This window comes from Mirounga leonina, unplaced genomic scaffold (genome assembly GCF_011800145.1).
Source record: "Mirounga leonina isolate KUSES-001 unplaced genomic scaffold, KU_Mleo_1.0 Mir_166, whole genome shotgun sequence".
NCBI classification, from domain to species: Eukaryota; Metazoa; Chordata; class Mammalia; order Carnivora; family Phocidae; genus Mirounga; species Mirounga leonina.
Window position 1 is genome coordinate 26,609,356 of NW_023270418.1, and position 15,010 is coordinate 26,624,365.

General features: G+C 38.1%; 1 protein-coding gene across 3 annotated transcripts in view; it reads left to right on the forward strand.

Annotated features, from left to right (window-relative positions):
• The first annotated feature begins 256 nt into the window (after positions 1–256).
• Positions 257–15,010, forward strand: part of ZFP91 (ZFP91 zinc finger protein, atypical E3 ubiquitin ligase) — a 42,871-nt gene continuing 28,117 nt past the window's right edge. The window contains exons 1-2 of one of the 3 annotated variants that reach the window (XM_035012912.1): positions 257–735; positions 5,663–5,691. In XM_035012912.1, the coding sequence (XP_034868803.1) occupies positions 386–735; positions 5,663–5,691 (379 nt within the window). In that variant the 5' untranslated portion in view covers positions 257–385. The remainder of the gene's footprint in view (positions 736–5,662; positions 5,692–15,010) is intronic. The other 2 variants (XM_035012911.1, XM_035012910.1) reach the window with 2 other exon arrangements.

Here is a 15,010-nt window from a genome sequence, read left to right on the forward strand (position 1 = left end):
GGGTGCGCGGGGAAGGAAACCTCGCGCGCTCCCTTAGAGCCGTTTCCTGATTGGTTGAAGTAAGGGGTGGGGGAGGGAATCCAGGACGTCGCTGCGTGAGAGACCACGACGGGCAGGGCGAAGAAGCCGTCCCTCCCCTCTGATTGGTCCGCTGAACGTCTGTGGCGGGCGCGCGCGCGCCGCCAGCCGTCGCGGGCCTTGAGTGGCAGGGGGCGGGGGGGGTGCCCTCGGAGCCGGGCAGAGGGGAGGGGGGGAAAGAGGAGCGCAGAGTGAGATTGAGCCGGACGCTCCGGGAGGCGAAGGGGGCGGGGGGAGCAGCGCCGCGGCCGCCGCCGCCTCCGCCTCCGCCGCCTGGGACGAGGGGGTGGGGGACGGACGAGCCCCGATGCCGGGGGAGACGGAAGAGCCGAGACCCCCGGAGCAGCAGGACCAGGAAGGGGGCGAGGCGGCGGCGGCCAAGGCGGCTCCAGAGGAGCCCCAACAACAGCCCCCTGAGGCGGCGGCGGCGGCGGCGCCTGCGGGGACCACTAGCAGCCGCGTGCTGAGGGGAGGTCGGGACCGGGGCCGGGCCGCTGCGGCCGCCGCCGCCGCCGCTGTGTCTCGCCGGAGGAAGGCCGAGTATCCCCGCCGGCGGAGGAGCAGCCCCAGCGCCAGGCCTCCCGACGCCCCAGGGCAGCAGTCCCAGGCCGCGAAGCCCCCGTCTCCAGCTCAGGGCAAGAAGAGTCCGCGACTCCTGTGAGTAACGCAGTCTTTCAGGCGGTGGGAAAGACCCCCCTCTGTCCGCACGCAACCCTCTCGGCTCCCGTAGCGCCCACTCCACGTGACATCCTGCCTGCTCTGCCCCCTGCCGGCTCGCACGCCAGATGTCACGCCGCTCCCCTGCTCGCTGTCTTGTCGCTGCTCTTTGGCCCTCTCCCGTGTCCTCGGTCTGTGGGGCCGCTTCCCCTCTCCCTGCAGTCGTCCTTTGTGGGATGCACCTCTTTTGCTCCTTGGGACCTTACTCTTCCCTGCCGCCGCAGGCTTCGCCCGCACTCTGGCACCTGCACTCCCTTTGTCAGCCTGTCCCTTCCCCTCGTACGGCGGCTCTCCAGTATTACATCACATCCCCATTGGGAAATCCACAGCACAATCTTAGCCTTCAAAAGTGTGTGTCGCCCCCCCCCCCATTAATTAGCCCAAGGGCTAGTTGTACTAGTAGCTTCGTAAAGCTTTTTCCGCTCTGCTAAATGTTCACATCACGTTTCACCTGCTTTAGGAATCTGGTACTTAGTAGGGTAAAACGCAGCTCTGCCAGTTTTAAGTGTAGTCTTTCATACAACAAAATTAGCTGGGTATTTTTTTGGTGTTTCTTTGTTTTTTTAGTTTTTGCTTGTCTGCTTGTGCTTATGTTTTAATGTAGGAACTTCGTTCTTGAAACTTAGGCTGCTCTGAAAGGAATTACTTTATTACCTAGAGATAATGGAGGGACTAGGAACGTACATATTTTAAGTTGTTAGTATTAAAATGTTCCTATGTTGAAAATACCGAAGTGCGTGTGTTTGTAAATTGTAGAAGTTAATCATGTGAGTCATCGAATTCGTTACTGAAAACATCGTTTGTGTCTTTTGACTTTCGAGTGAAAAAAATTGATAAAAGGAGAAGTTGGATTGGGGGAATCGCAGTTTTAAGGGTCCCCTCGCGTAGAGATTATGGCAAGATTTGGCTCTTACCACGTTTAAAACTTGAAACACACCCGTTCACAGTTAGGAATAAGTCTGTGACTTGCTTGCCTTAGAAGCGTCTCAGAAAATTCAGAGGTATATTGCGGTATTAGATGTGCTTCAGATTTTTGAGTGTTACTGAAGTTAATATAATTTAGAGAATTTATTGTGTGACTGCAGGGCTGTGGACAACAAAGATCTGTACTTACAAATCACTTGGCTGCAATTAGGATTCTAATTGCTATAGATGAACTTCACAGTCACAGAAATTTTAAGATTCTCTATTTCATCTCACCAATTTGAAAAGAGCTGTCATTACCCTTACTTGGATTAAATTCCTTGAACAAATTTGTTAAACTGCATATGCCTTAGTTTTATCATCTGTAGGAAATAATGTTAATCCTTATGAGATGAATTAATGAGAAGTATAGCATGTGAAGAACTTAACAAAGCCTGGTACATAGTACATACAATATTTGCTAAAAATTACTGTTTTGAGTGGTAATGGAATGATAGAGGTATAAGTGGTGTGTAGTGATTTTCATGTAAACTCTGCAGAATTGGAATTTTTTAAAATTTATTTCTGTTGCCATACCTGGGAAGGTTAATAACTTAATATATTTTTTAAATGCCCTTCCATCCTCACCTACCCATTTGAGAGTTAAATATACCTAGATTTCCTTACCACGTTTCCCTCCCACTGTTCTACCAGTTCTACTTACAGAAATGATATCTTAAGATAATGACACCTAGTGCAGTAGTTTTTTCCACTTCATGTTTTGTTTTGTTTTTTTCATTAACTCTTGGCAAAAAAGTACTTACGAGTCTTTTTATTTCTACAGTATAAATGTTAAAACAGTTGAACTTGGATGAAGATGACTTAATTAAATCCCTTCAATTTTTTCTCCATGTTGTTCCCTGTGGGGAGAGAAATATAGTCTTAATTCTTAGTGTCCCTCCCTCTCACATCCAATGTCATGAAAGATAGTAGTGTTCCTTTGCCTTTTCTTAGCCTCAGAACTGTCTCTTTATTATGTATTTTAAGTTACACAGTTTTGATCAGATTGTTAAAATAAATTTTCAGGGATAATTTATTTGTTACACATTTTTAATTTACTGCATGCCCTGGAAATCATGATTGAGCGGTAACTGGGCCTGGTACTGTGCTGTCATCAGCACAGTAATAGGTTTTATAAAGGTAAATGAGACCTGGCCCTAGTCTTCAAGGACCTTGCAGTATGAGGGGAAGATGCATTGATTAGTGGAGGTTTGTCAAATGTACACATGGTTTACAGATTTTCAGAGTGATAAACTTTAAAACTAAGTAAGAAATTTAATACTTTAAGACATTTCATGAGATTTTGGGTATCAGTTTATTGAATCCTGGTCAAGTACCTTCTGACCTTCTCTATATTCCTAACAACATGTGACCCTTTTTAAAAAGGAAGTAAGAGATTTATCTCTTAATTACTTGTTCTATTCAGGTTCTTTTACCATATCCCACCATTTCCTCCTATAAATTCTCAGTAATAGCTGTTTCACCTACATTTGTTTCTCTTGAGTGAAGAGACAGCAAAATGTACAGTAGTTTAAAAGGTCAATAAATACAGAGATTTGGATTGATTGAAACCTCTTTCTGCTAGAAGGCAAAGTAGTGCAGTGGAAAAAGCATTGGACTGTATAGTCAAAGTTTCTGGTCTCAGCTTTCTACTACTCAGTAAGTGACCCCAGGCAAGTCACTTAAGCTCTTTAAATCTGTGTCTTTATCTATAACTGGTAATTTATGATTTGTTACAAGCATAAATGTGTATAAATGATAATTAGGTTACAGTTTTTATACACATTTATGTTTAACATTTTCATTTGCATTGAAACATTCAGAAGTTAATGAAAAGAGCAGGAAATCCTTGTGAAAAGAAATAATTTTTTAGTGCAATTTGCTCAAGAGAGAGGCATAAAGTTAAATGCTAAAATCATTTTAAAATAAAACTTAAAGCCAATTATAAGGGAAGAAACCAAATTTGAAGAAAGGTTATATCTCTCAGTACTACTTAAGAATTAGGCTCATCATTTGCTGCATTTTGGTCCATAAACTCCCAGAGTTCAGATTCTTGTATTTTAAATATAGATGTTTATATACATGTCTAATTTTAAATGTATATAGTACCAGTTTTTTTCTGATTCAGAAAGTTAAAACACCCATGCTTTCTATTAATATGGAAACTAATTGTTTAAGACTAGTTTAAATTGCAAAAAGGCTTCTTTTCATTCTACCATGATAATAAGTCCTCTGCATTTCATATCCAATGCATTTCATAAAAAACTTCAATAAATACTTTTTTAAACTTTAATTTAGCTATTGAGTAACCCTATTGGCTAAAACTGCATATTCGTAGAGATACTCCTATAGGTTCAGCTGGGTTCCAAATGAAGGAAACAAATATTGCACTATTTTCTGGGATATGGAACTCATTTTTGCTTAATTTTTTCTTAAGGTAAAATAGTAATAAAGCTTCAGGTGACACGTTCTTGCTATATCCTTTTGTAAGGAAAAGGTGAATGTCCTGGATAGTGAGAATGAAAAGGCAGTAATATTCTGAATTGAAACAGCTTTTGTGGCTCTTTGAAGAAAGTTACAGTTGTAGAAGTTTAAAATTCTGAGTTTTCCTCCCAGGGCAATCAGTATGGTAATAGAAACATCTTCCCATTCCAAAAGGTTTTTGGAGGGAAGTTTATTGTGTAATGTTTCAAAATTTAGGTATTACATCTGTATTTCTCTTTAGACTTGTCTTGTGTTAATTATTAATTGGGACATTGATGGTATAATTTAAAATAAAGTAATACCCAGCTTTTTAAAAAGTGGGATGAGAAAATGACAGCTATTCTTTCTAAAGAGAACAGAATTTGTATTACATTGTTTCTCTGTTTGGATATTCTTTGTGACATAACAGTCCTCACTTACATCAGGTTTACTTTCAAAAAAACAAAAAACAAAAACAAAAAAACTTTGGACTAGCTCAGAGATACCATGTAACATCTTTATAGTAAAGATCCAAGACCGGTGGACTTTTGAAGTTGGGTAATGGCTCCAGCTTAGAGGTTTGTTACACTGTGCTTAACAGTTAGGAATGAAAGAAATGTTACCAAATTAAAAACATGACAACATTTTTTAACAGTTTATAACACATTAGACTCTTCACTGTTGCTAATTTGTAAAGTACAAGTTATATTAATTTCTGAGGTCCAGTCTGTTGCCTTTATAGAAATAGATTTTGACTTGGGTATACCAAATAATAATTTTGGGTTTTCTGTTAGGTTCATTAAATTTTTATTATGAAAATTGTCAAGTATACACAGAGTACAAAAAATAGTACAGTGAAATGCCCAGTATTTACCACTAGATTTAGCAGTTATCAAGATTTTGTCATGCTTATTACCTTTATCTCCCTGTGCCTCTTTATTTTTTTAAATTTATTTTTATTTATTTATTTATTTTTTGCTGAAGTATTTTAGAGGAAATCTCAAACATTATTTCACCCCTAGTTACTGCATTTGGTAAAACAAGGACATTTTCTTATATAACCACTTAATATAACAAAATCAGTAATATTTTCTTTGTATTAATTTTTTTTTTACAGTTAAAAACTTTTTGAATGATACTTTAGTTGTATGCTGTCAGATATGATAGCTGCATGGTATCTATTTAAATTTACATTAATTAAAATTAAAAATTCACTTCCTAAATTACAAACAAGCTATTTCAAGCACTCAGTAGCAACACATGACTATCATATTGGACAGCAGATATAGAATATTTTCATCACTGCGGAAAGTTCTATTGACCACACTACTCTAGAGGCTTTCTGCATCACTCTGAAGATGAACCTGAAAGAGATAAATATCTGTGTTGTAGGAAAGTACGCAAGATTGTTTATTTAATATTTGGTTCTCATTTCTTTCAGATGTGTAGACAAAGTGACAACTGACAAAGGTAAGACTTGGTCATTCTTAATCTGTCATGTATGTTAACACTGATTACTTTATGATCTGATAGGAAATAGAATAAGCTTCAGCCTGATAATTCAAATCATTCCCATTTAAAAGTGACCTTCATTTAGTAAAAAAGAAAATAATTGGCGTAGTTAGAACCTGTTTGGCTAATAGGTTTGGGCTGGTGAAACATTTTGGCATTATCTGGAAACCTAATGATGGGAAATCAGATTATTTAACGTTAATTTATTACAATGTGTTTTTAGCTATTTGCGTTTTTAGTAAAGTAACAAGGAGAGGAATGATACACAATACAGAGTAAAGTGTAGACAAAATCTTGGTACTGGTAGAGGCTCAAATTATAAATGCAGTTTGGAGAATGCGGAAAGAAAAATGTTCTAAGATTTCAGCCTGGTGAATAATTAAATGGGATCATTTGGTTGTTTCTCTTTAAAGAGTGTTACCAAAACAAATATATGTATTAAAGGTGGTCTTCTGCTTATCAGGATTACGAAGGAAAGCTAATGTCCACCTTTTTCTTTTTAAACACTTCTTTAAAAAGATTTCATTCCGGCTTTGCAGATTGGGTTATTAAAATTGCCTCTAATATGCTGGCCCAGTTGCTCATTCATTATTCATATAAAATATATTTGTATAAAAAATGCTGTATTTTCTAGTTATTGGCTACCTTTCTTGATGCTAAATTCTAATATGCAGCACGCTTTTTAAAACTTGAATAGATATACTCCTAAGCATATTTAATTTATTATGTCTGACAGAAATCTACTTAATAACTGAGGGTTGGCCAATTTATTATATATGTGCATGTGTTTATATATAAAAAATTAAGATTTTTCCCATCACAAAGAATGCTTTGAGAATATGTAAAATACATATAATATGTATAAGGCAAGTTTAAAACCTGGATTTTACGCTACTTAGGAGAATGATACTGTGGTTAGGAACCAGTAACTTGAATTGGTGGCTGCATTGTAAATAATTAGTTATCAGTGATCAGTTTTCTTTTTTCTCTGAATTTTAGAATCTGAGGCTAGTATTTCATAGTTTACCAGGCAGAAGTATTTGTTCTAGGCAAATTTTTTGTGTAGAAAACTTTGCATGACTAACTTGTCTAGCAGATTTTCGGTTTTGTTGCTGCTGTTGCTTGAAAAATAGGGTATGTCTGCCAAGGATGGAAGGTCTTGTGCTCCTTATTCAGAGATCATTTTGAAATGTTATGATGTGATGAAAATGTAGAGACAGGTGGCAATCAAGTTACCAGAGCAGTTTTTATTAAAACAAAAGACAAAACCCCCAACCTGCCTTTATAAGCTAAAAAGTATTTCACGTGTCTAAAGAGTATGTATTACTTGGGTTGCCTTGAGGAGAACTTGGAGGATGTGGTGGAAATTTTGAATCCCTGTTGGAGATAAATTAATTGCTCTTTGTGTAGATGTCTTAAACCAGAAAAGTTGGCTTGTTAGGTAGTTGTGCAGCTGTGGCGAGATTACAACTGCATTCTGGGTAACCTCAGTTTCAAAATCAATCCCACTCTAATTCACTCGTTAAATGCTCGATCTAGAGTTAGAGCTCAGGGTTTGAATTCAAGTTCTGCCTTTTATTGCAAATTCAGTACCTGGAATCCAATGAACACGCAGTAAAAGGTAGCTGTTTGTAAAATTTTGAAAAAATACTCTCCAACGCCCATCTTCATCTCTTTTGGTTTATCTATTACGGTAGCTGTTCAACTTTGAGTAGTAAATAGGTACATAAGAACTGATTCTTACATATATTTTAACAGCTAGATCAGGAAATAAAGAAATGAAGGCTGTGATGGTCACTTTTCTCTGTGCTCTGTAATATTTAGAATTCACCTCAATTCTTTTCCTTTTTCTTGTCACTTCTCAGAAAGTTGTTCTGTTACTCAGGAGTTTTCATGTTCAGTCTGCTGAATTTTAACTGAAGTAACTTGTACTTGTTTCAGAGGTTGAGGTTTTTTCAAAACTTTGAACAGGTTTTGATATTTTCTAGAGGTACGACTAGCTCTCTGTTTCATGAATATTGACAAGATGTTTTCAGGATTGTTTTGTTTTCAGGATTGTTCTTATTTACTCCAAACGACTTGAAATATATTTTCCTTCAGTCAAAAATAAGAACCTTTGACATGTTTGAACAAATAATTTTGTACACACACAAAAAGCAACTTGCTGTTGTTTTAAAATTACTAAGTTGCAAAGCGCCATGTTCATTCGTCACACTGAAGTAATAGTGGTCCCTGTTCCTGCTATATTTATTTAATCCTGATGGGTATATAAAAACAAGTGGAAATTTGCAAAGATAGTGTTTATTAATTCACTAAACAAGTAATTGTTGAGCATCCCACTATGTGTCCAGCACCATTCTAGATACTAGATTGTGCTGATAATCAAATCAGTGCAATGAAACACTTGATTAAAATGTGATACAGTGTTTGATGAAGTTAAGATGTCAAGGGAAGACCTCTTTTGAGAAGGTGACATTTGAGCTGAGACCTGAATATGCAAATAGATAGCCAGATGAAGAGCATCCCACACAGAAGAAGCAAAAAGGGGAAAACTTGAAACATGAAAGCTTAGTTTACCACTGCCAGAGGATTATCATCATCACAGCAGAGCTTCCAAGAGTGTTAGCAGAAATTTTGAGGGATGGAGCCTGGCAGGGTCCTTTTTTTTTTTTTTGAGATTTTATTTATTCATTTGACAGAGACACAGCGAGAGAGCGAACACAAGCAGGGGGAGTGGGAAAGGGAGAAGCAGGCTTCCCGCAGAGCAGGGAACCCGATGTGGGGCTCAATCCCAGGACCCTGGGATCATGACCTGAGTCGAAGGCAGCCGCTTAACAACTGAGCCACCCAGGCATCCCTGGCAGGGTCCTTTTTAACTTGGCTTTATGTTTTCGTTCTGTTCTCTGTTTTCAACTAATACTATTACAGTAATGAAGTATAGCCAGTTTGTTTCAGTGTAGTTTATTAGTAATTCTAGTGTTACTTTATCCACTAATTTTCTTTCACTTTCAAAACTCCAACTAAAACTGTGCAAAATAAAGCCTTATTAAAAAAGGGAGACTATAATATCTTAATGTTTACTAAAGTGAGTGTCACGTGTTTCATGGAATAATTAGAGTCAAATGTAGGTGCTGGAGTCATCAGTGTGCTGGTTTATTTGTTGCAGGACCTCTTAAGAGATTTTGATTGTGAGTAATAAGCAATATAAATACTGGGACGCCTGGGTGGCTCAGTCAGTTAAGTGTCTTGTCTACCTTTGGCTCAGGTCATGATCCCAGAGTCCTGGGATCGAGTCCCACATAGGACTCCTTGCTCAGCGGGAAGCCTGCTTCTCCCTCTGCCTCTGCCTGCCACTCCCCCTGCTTGTGCATGCTTGCTCTCTATCTCTGACAAATAAAATCTTTAAAAAAAAAAAAAGGCAATATGAGTACCAAAATACGCAGTAACTACCTAACTTAATTGATTATAAGATAGCCCCCCCCCTTTTAATGGATGGTTCATAAAATTAGAATTTGTGGAAAACATATCTTAGAGCACTGGGTGCTTGAAAATTTGTATTAAACTCTGGGTCTCACCTTTCATTCAAAATCGTTTTACTATTTTTAGTTACTCTTGTTATGGATGGGGTATATTCTATAATTTGTTTAACCCTTACCTGATTAAAGGACACTTGATAATTCTCAGGTTTTTTCTCTAGGATTACAGGTGGTCTTTTTGAAAGTCTTTTCAGATATACAATACATATGCAAAAGTACACTTAGCATAAACGTACAGCTGTGAATATTCACAAGGCAAGCTCAGTTATGTAATCATCACCCAGCTCAAGAAATAGAACCAGATCAACTACCCCCAAGTATAACCACCATTCTGACTTTGAACGGCACAGATCTGTTTTGCCATTTTTTGGATTCTATATAAATTGAATAACAGAGTATGTACTCTTGGGTAAGACTTCTTTGCTCACCCTTATGTGAGGTTTCTCTAGGTTGTGTTTGTTAGAGATTGTTCATTTTCATTGTTGCATAGTATTCCATTGTGAAAGTATGATTTATTCATTTTACTGTTGATTGATATTTGGGTAGCTTTTAGTTACTGGCTTTTATGACTAGTGCTGTGATGCATATATTATTAATATGATTTTATTGAGATATAACTTACATGTCATAAAATACACCCATTTCAAGTCTAATTCTATCCATATAGGTTTTCCTTCTCTGGGCATTTTATAAATGGACTTGTCCATAGAATATGTGTTTTTTGTTTTTGTGTCTGGCTTCTTTCACTTTGCATAATTTTGAGATTAATTCATGTTGTGGCACATGTCAATATTTTCATTCCTTTGTGTGGTATTTCTTTGTATGGAAATACTCCATTTGATTTATCCATTTATCAGTTAATCCACTTTTTAGCTATCATGAATAATGATAGTGTGAATATTCATGGGCAAGCTTTTGTGTGGATGGACGTTTTTATTTCTTTTGGGTATATACGGGTAGGTATCTGCGAGTGAAATTTCTAGATCGTATATGGTAAATGTATGTTAAAGAGACTGGCGAAGAGTTTTCCATAGTGGCTGTGACATTTATGTTCCCTAGTGATAGATGAGGATTTCTGTTTCTCCACAACCTCACCAATGTTTGTTATTGTCATTCCACTATTCTGTCAAGCCAGCTACTTTAGGATGGTGGGGTACATGGTAAGACCAGTGAATTCCATGAACCTGGGTCCATTGCTGCATTTCATTTGCTGAGAAGTGAGTTCCTTGTTCAGAAGACCCGCTGTGTGGAAAACCATGACTGGGATAAGGCATTCTATAAGTCCACAAATGGACTTTTTACAGAAGCACTGTAGGCAGGGAAGGCAAATCCATATCCAAAGTGTTGATTCAACTAAGATCAAAACATTTTCACTTCCATAATGGAAGTGGTCCATTTTTTTTTTTTTAAGATTTTATTTATTTATTTGAGAGAGAATGAGAGACAGAGAGCATGAGAGGGGGGAGGGTCAGAGAGAGAAGCAGACTCCCTGCGGAGCAGGGAGCCTGACGTGGGACTCGATCCCGGGACTCCAGGATCATGACCTGAGCCGAAGGCAGTCGCTTAACCAACTGAGCCACCCAGGCACCCGGAAGTGGTCCATTTTAATGAACCTGCCATTAGGTAGCTGGCTGATGATCCTGGGGAATGGTACCATATCAGGGACTTACTGCTGGTCTCTGCAGCTAGCAGATGGCACTCAGCAGTGCCTACACCGGAGGTTGGCCTTGGTGAGACTTTGGTTTGGTTTCCAGCAATCTCAGCTGTGCAGCTGTAGGAGGTAGGGATTTCTTTCAGGGCAGGCATAGAAACTTTCAGGTCATTTATGTGATGCTTGAGCTAGGCATTTGAATCCCTAAGCACATGCCTATGTTTCTCAACTTCATCCAGTGCAGTTAGAAGCAGTTAGCCAGTTTCATGTTCATTAGCTTAAAATATTCTAAGGTATCAAATACATCTTAACTAGAACCGTGTTTCTTATTTAAGTATTTGATCAGGCGTATGCGTTGGTGATTTTTTACCTATTTCTGTTACCATATCATGCCACAGACTTTCAGTGTTCTCTTTACCACTGAAAATAGAGTTATTAGTACCTTTAAATCTAATCAAAGAAACAATTCCAGAAATCCCAGAACCAATTCAGAAAACTCATCCTTAAGATTCTCTTCTTCTAGGAAGTTTATAGCAATACAGGCCTGTATTATATAAATCTCAAATAAACAACCTAACCTTAAACCTAAAGGAGTTAGAAAAAGAACAAGCAAAACCCAAACCCAGTAGTAGGAAGGAAATAATAAAGAGTAGAGTAGAAATAGACAAAATAGAAACCGAAAAAAATTACAACACATCAATGAAACCAGGAGCTGGTTCTTTGAAAAATCAACAGAATTAGGGGCATCTGGGTGGCTTAGTTGGCTAAGCGTCTGACTCATGATTTCGGCTCAGGTCATGATCTCAGAGTTGTGAGATTGAGCCCTGCATTGGGCTTCCGGCTCTGCACTCAGCGGGATGTCTACTTGAGATTCTTTTTCTCCTTCTGCCCCTTCCCCTGCTCACGCATGCGTGCACACATGCTGTCTCTAAAATAAATAAATAAAAATAATAAAAAATAAAAATAAATCAACAAAATTGGTAAATCTTTAGCCAGACTCATTTAAAAAAAAAGAGCGTGAGGACTCAAAATCAGAAATGAAAGAGGAGAAATAAAAACCACCACAGAAATACAAAGGACTGGGGCACCTGGGTGGCTCTGTTGGTTAAGCGTCTGACTCGAGCTTAGCTCAGGTCTTGATCTCAGTGTTGTGGGTTCAGGCCCCATGTTGAGCTCCACACTGGGCATAGAACCTACTTTAAAAAAATACAGAAGATTTATAAGAGAATATTATGAAAAACTAAATGCCAAAAAATGGGATAACCTATAAGAAATGGATAAATTCCTGGAAACATAGAACCTCCCAAAACTGAATCAAGAAGAAATAGAACATTTGAACAGACTCATTACCAGCAATGAAATTGAATCAGTAATCAAAAAACTCCCAACAAACAAAAGTCCAGGACCAGAGGGCCTCGCAGGTGAATTCTACCAAACATTTAAAGAAGAGTTAATCCCTGTTCTTAAACTATTCCAAAAACTAGAAGAGGAGGGAAAGCTTCCAAACTCATTCTATGAGGCCAGCATTACCTTGATACCAATACCAGATAAAGACACTACAAAAAAAAAGAGAACTACAGGCCAGTATATCTGGTGAACATAGATGCAGAATTCCTCAACAAAATATTAGCAGACTGAATCCATCGATACATTTAAAAAAATCATTCACCACAATCAAGTGGGATTTTTTTTCCTGGGACACAAGGGTGGCTCAGTATTTGCAAAGCAATCAGCATGATACATTACATCAGTAAGAGAAAGGATAAAAACATGATTATTTCAATAGATGCAGGAAAAACATGTGACAAAGTACATTATCTGTTCATGAGAAAAACCCTCAACAAAGAAAGTTTAGAGGGAACAAACCTCAACAGAATAAAAAAAAAAAAGAATGAAATGAATGAAAAACCCACAGCTAACATCATACTCATTTGTGAAAAACTGAGCACTTTTTTCCTAAGATCAGGGACAAGACAAGCATGTCTACTCTTAGCACTTTTATTCAACATAGTACTGGAAATCCTAACCACAGCACTCAGACAAGAAAAAGAAAGAAAAGGCATCCAAATTGGTAAGGAAGAAGTGAAACTCGTACTATTTGCAGATACAGAAAGCCCTAAAGACTCCACCAAAAAGCTGCTAGAACTGATAAATGAATTCAGTAAGGTCCCATGATATAAAATCAATATAGAGAAATCCATTGCATTTCTATACATTAATAATAAAGTAGTAGAGAAATTAAGAAAAGTCTCATTTACAGTTGCACCAAAAATAATAAAATACCAGGAATAAACTTAATCAAGGAGGTAAAAGAAACTCCTCCTCCTTTATTTCATAAAAAATTGAGATGACACAAACAAATGGAAAGATACTTCATGCTCATGGATTGGGAGAACAAATATTGTTAAAATGTCTTATATGACCTAAAGCAATCTACAGATTTAATGCAGTCCCTATCAGAATACCAACAGCATTTTTTACAAAACTAGAACAAATAATCCTAAAATTTATAGGGAACCACAAAAGACCCTGAGTAACCAAAACAGTCTTGAAAAAGAACAAAACTGGAGGTATCACAATCCCTGATTTCAAGCTATACTACAAAGCTGTAATAAAACAGTATGGTACTGACACAAAAATAGACACATATAGAATAGAGAGCCCAGAAGTAAACCCATGATTTTCTGGCCAATTTGTCTTTGATAAAGGAGGCAAGAATATATTAAGTCCGCTTAATAAATGGTGTTGGGAAAATTGGATAGCTACATGCAAAAGAATGAAACTGGACCATTTTATTTTACCATATACAAAAAAAACTTGAATTAAAGACCTAAATTTGAGACCTGAAACCATAAAAATCCTAGAAGAGAGCATAGGCAGTAATTTTTCTGATATTGGCCATACCAACTTTTTTCTGTCTCCTGAGGCAGGGGACACAAAAGCAAAAATAAACTCTTGGGACTTATATCAAAATGCTTCTGTGCAGCAAAGAAAACAATCAGCAAAACAGTCTACTGAATGGGAAAAGATATTTGCAAATGACATACCCAGTAAAGTTTTAGTATACAAAATATATAAAAAACTACAACTCCACACCAAAGAAAAATCCAATTTAAAAAAATGGGCAGAAGACATGAACAGACATTTCTCCAAAGAAGACCTCCAGATGGCTAACAGACACATGAAAAGATGCTCAACATCACTCATCATCAGGAAAATGCAAGTCAAACCACAGTGGGGGGAAAAAAAAAAACGAGATACCACCTCACACCTGTCAGAATGGCTAAAATCAAAAACACAAGAAACAAGTGTTGGTGAGGATGTGGAGAAAAAATACTCCTGCACTGTTGGCAGGAATGCAAACTGGTGCAGCAACTGTGGAAGACAGTATGGAAGTTCCTCAGAAAATTAAAAACAGAACTGTATGATTCAGTAATTCCACTACTGGGTATTTACCCAAAGAATAAGAAAACACTAATTCGAAAAGGTACATGTATCCCTGTGTTTATTGCAGCAATATTTATAATAGCCAAATTATGGAAGCAACTCAAGTGTCCGTCGATAGAAGAGTGGGTAGAGAAGAAGTGGCTATATATACATGTATAATGGGATATTACTCAGCCATGAAAAAAGAGTGAAATTTTGCCATTTGCAACAACATGGATGGATCTAGAGGGTGTAATGCTAAGTGAAATAAATGAGAGAAAGCCATCTATCCTATGATTTCACTCATATATGGAATTTAAGAAATAAACGAACAAAGAAAAAAGAAAATACCCAGATTCTTAAATAGAAAAAACTGATGGTTACCAGAGGTGAGGTGGGTCCAGGGAGGATGGGTGAAATAGGTGAAGGGGATTAAGATACACTTTTTTTTTTTGACACAGAGAGACTCAGTGAGAGGGAACACAAGCGGGGGGGAGGGGGGAGAGGGAGAAGTAGGCTTCCTGCCGAGCAGGGAGCCCAATGTGGGGCTCGATCCCAGGACCCTAGGTCCATGACCTGAGCTGAAGGCAGAGACGCTTAACAACTGAGGCACCCAGGGATTAAGATGCACTTACTGTGATGAGCACTGAGTAATGTGTAGAAT